Raw genomic sequence first — 1365 nt, 5'->3', positions numbered from 1 at the left:
GAGATTATGCGCAGCTTTGGTCTTACTGACAGTGAGATTGCAAGATTCCAAGATCCATATGAATGGTTGTATTACTTTCCCCCTTTGGCTGTTGAAGACCTCAAGGCATATGGTTTGGGCTGTGATTGGAGACGCTCATTCGTGACTACTGATGTTAATCCTTTTTTCGATGCCTTTGTGAGGTGGCAGATGAGGAAGTTGAAATCTATGGGAAAGATTGTCAAAGACCGTAGGTACACAATTTTCTCACCTTTAGATGGCCAGCCTTGTGCTGATCACGACCGTGCTACTGGTGAAGGTGTTCAGCCTCAAGAGTATACTCTCATAAAGATGGAAGTAGTGAAACCATTTCCTCTAAAATTGGGTCCTTTGGAAGGAAAGAGAGTATTTTTGGCTGCAGCTACTTTGAGGCCTGAGACCATGTATGGACAAACAAACGCTTGGGTGCTACCTGATGGGAAATATGGAGCTTATGAAATCAGTGAAACTGACGTATTCATTCTTACTGAGAGATCTGCAATCAACCTTGCCTACCAGAACTTCTCAAAGATCCCTCAGAAGCCTTCCTGCTTGGTTGAGTTGACCGGGTATGACCTGATTGGACTCCCTTTGAAGTCTCCTCTGTCAGTGAACGAGATCATCTATGCTCTCCCCATGTTAACGATTCTGACCAACAAAGGTACTGGTATTGTCACCAGCGTTCCTAGTGATTCCCCTGATGACTACATGGCTTTACGTGATTTAAAAGCAAAGCCTGATCGTCGAGCAAAGTACGGTGTGAAAGACGAGTGGGTACCCTCTGATATCGTACCCGTTATCAACATCCCAGAATTTGGGGATAAGGCTGCCGAAAAGGTTTGCCTGGATCTGAAAATTCAAAGTCCAAATGATAAGGACAAGCTTGCAGAGGCGAAGAGGTTGACTTACCTGAAAGGATTCACCGAAGGAACAATGCTTATTGGAGAGTTTGCTGGTAGGAAAGTTCAAGAAATCAAGCCCATTGTCAAGACAAAGCTCATAGAGTCTGGCGAGGCTATCGTATACAGTGAACCCGAGAAGCCAGTGATGTCAAGATCGGGTGATGAATGTGTTGTGGCTCTTACAGATCAGTGGTACATAGCTTACGGCGAATCAGAATGGAGGAAAATGGCTGAGGAATGCTTATCAAAAATGAATCTCTACTCTGAAGAAACAAGGCATGGCTTCGAGCACACTTTGAGCTGGCTCAATCAGTGGGCTTGCTCACGGTCTTTTGGTTTAGGAACTCGTATTCCCTGGGATGAGCAGTTCCTTGTTGAATCTTTATCTGATTCATCTATTTATATGGCCTATTATACAGTTGCTCATATCTTTCACGATGGAGAT

At 44.3% G+C, this 1365-nt stretch overlaps 1 protein-coding gene across 1 annotated transcript; it reads left to right on the top strand.

Annotated features, from left to right (window-relative positions):
* Positions 1-3: 3 nt before the first annotated feature.
* LOC104774312 (leucine--tRNA ligase, cytoplasmic-like) lies at positions 4-1362 on the top strand (the record flags this gene model as incomplete). Its single annotated transcript, XM_010498944.1, has 1 exon — positions 4-1362. A coding segment is annotated over one exon (1359 nt), but the record flags the coding sequence as incomplete, so codon positions are not given.
* Between the last annotated feature and the right edge of the window lie 3 nt (positions 1363-1365).

This window comes from Camelina sativa, unplaced genomic scaffold, assembly GCF_000633955.1.
Source record: "Camelina sativa cultivar DH55 unplaced genomic scaffold, Cs unpScaffold02361, whole genome shotgun sequence".
Taxonomy (NCBI): Eukaryota; Viridiplantae; Streptophyta; class Magnoliopsida; order Brassicales; family Brassicaceae; genus Camelina; species Camelina sativa.
This window is presented reverse-complemented; position numbering and strand designations above follow the sequence as displayed.